General features: G+C 46.4%; 1 protein-coding gene across 1 annotated transcript; it reads left to right on the forward strand.

The window, feature by feature from the left end:
* Positions 1–635: 635 nt before the first annotated feature.
* Positions 636–2,606, forward strand: TM35_000851050 (surface protease GP63; the record flags this gene model as incomplete). Its single annotated transcript, XM_029031431.1, has 1 exon — positions 636–2,606. One exon carries the CDS (start codon positions 636–638, stop codon positions 2,604–2,606), a length of 1,971 nt encoding a protein of 656 aa, XP_028877273.1.
* Between the last annotated feature and the right edge of the window lie 96 nt (positions 2,607–2,702).

Below are 2,702 nucleotides of genomic sequence, written 5' to 3' on the forward strand. Positions count from 1 at the left end.
AGACAGGCGTGTAAAGAGGGAGTGGCTCTTGTAAAGTGACCGTTGGGAACCACTATGCCATTGGGTATAGACCCTCTTGTGAAGGCGTAAAGAACTCTTCTCTCATAACTCTTGTCGTTTATGTTGTTGATGGTGAATGATTGATTTTGTCGTGTGCTTCTGAGGTGTTTTGAATCTGTCATTGGGGGAGTGTAGGTGGATGATTATTTGGTTTGCCTTTGCTCTTCTTTTTGGTTCTGTGTTGTGCCCCTTTGCGGATCTCGAGTTGAAACACCGGTGAGTCCAAAGGTTTACATGCGTGTTGACATCATATAATTGCCATGTTCAAGGAGAGAGGTCTCTTTTTTTTACTGTAATGACAGAGTAGTACTTCTGACGGGGTGTTGTTGTTGTTGCTTGTGGGCCTTGAAGTGATGAATCCTCATGCAGACAATTGTTGCAGGGGATCTGTAGTTGAATTTACAGAAGGGTGATGGTTACTGTACGTGAACTGGTTCTTGTAACTCCATATCATACACTACGATACTCTTTTTTCTTATTTTCTTTTTCTTTCTTTTCTTGTTTCTTGTAGATTGACTGTTTAAAAACCACAAGGCAAGCATACCTATATATCCATTATACACGACTGTAAGACAATGACCCGACAGATGCACGTCTCACTGCTTCTCCTGCTGCTGTTGTTTCTATTTGTACAGTTGTGCAGCACGAGTGGAATCCTCGCCGAGCCGTCGACTAAAGTTGTGTTGGAGTTGCCCCAGCAGGGAGAGAGCGCATCGCGGGCGTACACCGTCGCCACAAAGAACCGAAAGTTTATCCGCATAAATGCCTCAACACTGGACTTGAAAGAAGGTGAGTATTGCACTGAGAAGGTGACGTTGATCAAAAACCTCAAGGGAGAAAAGTATGCCTGTGAAGCTGTTGATTTTTTTACCGATGAGATGATCTCCTCATTTGTCGAGACCATTATTCCTGCTGCCATTAAACTGCACGCGGATCGTCTGCTCGTTGATCCTGAGAGTGGTCCGTTGATTGTTCCTGAGTTTAATGAGACGAGTGTTTGCAGCAAGTTTACTGTTCCTACGGAACACCATTCTAAGGGTGTTGAAAATACTGACATGGTACTCTATGTGGCTGCCAGACCTGTGAATAACATTCATGAAATCTGCGCCAGAAATGATGCTGGCCGGCCGATTGCCGGAGCGATAAACATCCTCCCATTTCGAACAAATTCGCAACGGTATTATGTTCGTGTTATGGCACACGGCATTGCGCATGTACTTGGATTTGACTATAATGTGTTTAAGAACAATAGTATGGTGGTTGAGAGCAATTTTGAGAAAGGAGGAAAGCGCGTGCTGGTAAACTCAAGCAAAACGGTGAAGAAGGTACAGGAACACTATGGTTGCAATACAGCTCAGGGCATGGAATTGGAGTATGAAAGATGGGGAGAAGTGGGGGCAGTTTCATCACACTGGAACTATCGTGTTGCAAAGGATGATCTGATGTCGTCTAGGTTTACCGTTGGCGGCATGTACTACACTGCCTTGACGATGTCTGTGTTTGATGGACTACCATATTATTCTGTTAATTGGGATATGGCGGAGCCGATGGCATGGGGCAATAAATCCAATTGTGATTTGCTCGATAATAATTTCGACAAAGTTACATTTATAGAAAAATATCCGAAAATGTTTTGCAAAAGTGATGGTTCGTACTCATGCACAACTGATCGCAGTGCACTTGGGGTCTGTGATCCGAGTGAATACTACCGTGACTCCACTTTCAACGAGATACGTGCTGTTTTTGTGAGAGGAAGGTCAGATAATTCCGGTACCAGTGGAACTTTGTTATGCTTTGCTGAAAATACAATCGAAATGGAAGGGTCGGTCGTTGGCAATGATTCATTCTGTTTGGATACAGATGAATACACAATAAGTGGTCGAACAGGTAAATCCACTGGTGTGTGTGCACGAGTGAGGTGCGAGGGTAATGAAGTGGAAGTGATGTACGCCGGGAGTAAAGAATGGCATAAATGCCCCGAAAACAGTACACTGAATGTTTCCTCGACGCCATTCGTAAGCAAGAAAATCACGTGTCCCAAGTACAGTGAGGTGTGCACCGTCGCCCCTAACGGCAGCAGTCTCCGCCCGATGGTTTACCCGTCATGGTATGAAGAAACTACCACGGCTCCGAACACTGGAGAAGAAGGATCCACTCAAAAACCAAATGAGACAGGTGGTGCAGAAAGTGGGAGTACCAACAGTAGTTCTGACAGCAGACCCTCGCAGGATGATCAGAAGGCGCACGACACTACCGGCGCCGAGAAGGCTTCAAGTGAAGACGCTGGTGCCTCTTCTTCCTCTTCCTCGTCATCATCTTCGACGTCATCTTTGCCATCCAGATCTCGCCGTAACAGTGAGACAGACGTTGCCGTTCCGCCGACGACTGAGGGAAAAATAAACGAGGATAATGTTACATCTTCCCAAGTGCCAGGGGAGCTTTCGATTCATGTGGGTATGGATGGCGCCCCGGCTGCAGCCTGTGTTCTCCACGCTCTATTTCTGCTGATGGCTGCTGCTGCTGCTGCTTTGGCTGTGCCTCTGTGAAGCACCCTCAATGTGCGAACCCAGACGGCAAGGTCAAAGGGCGTCGCCTCGCCTCTATTCTGATGGTGATACGCTCTCTGGGCTTTCCATTATACT

The sequence above is a fragment of the Trypanosoma theileri genome, assembly GCF_002087225.1.
Source record: "Trypanosoma theileri isolate Edinburgh chromosome Unknown TM35_Tth_85_V1, whole genome shotgun sequence".
NCBI lineage: Eukaryota > Euglenozoa > Kinetoplastea > Trypanosomatida > Trypanosomatidae > Trypanosoma > Trypanosoma theileri.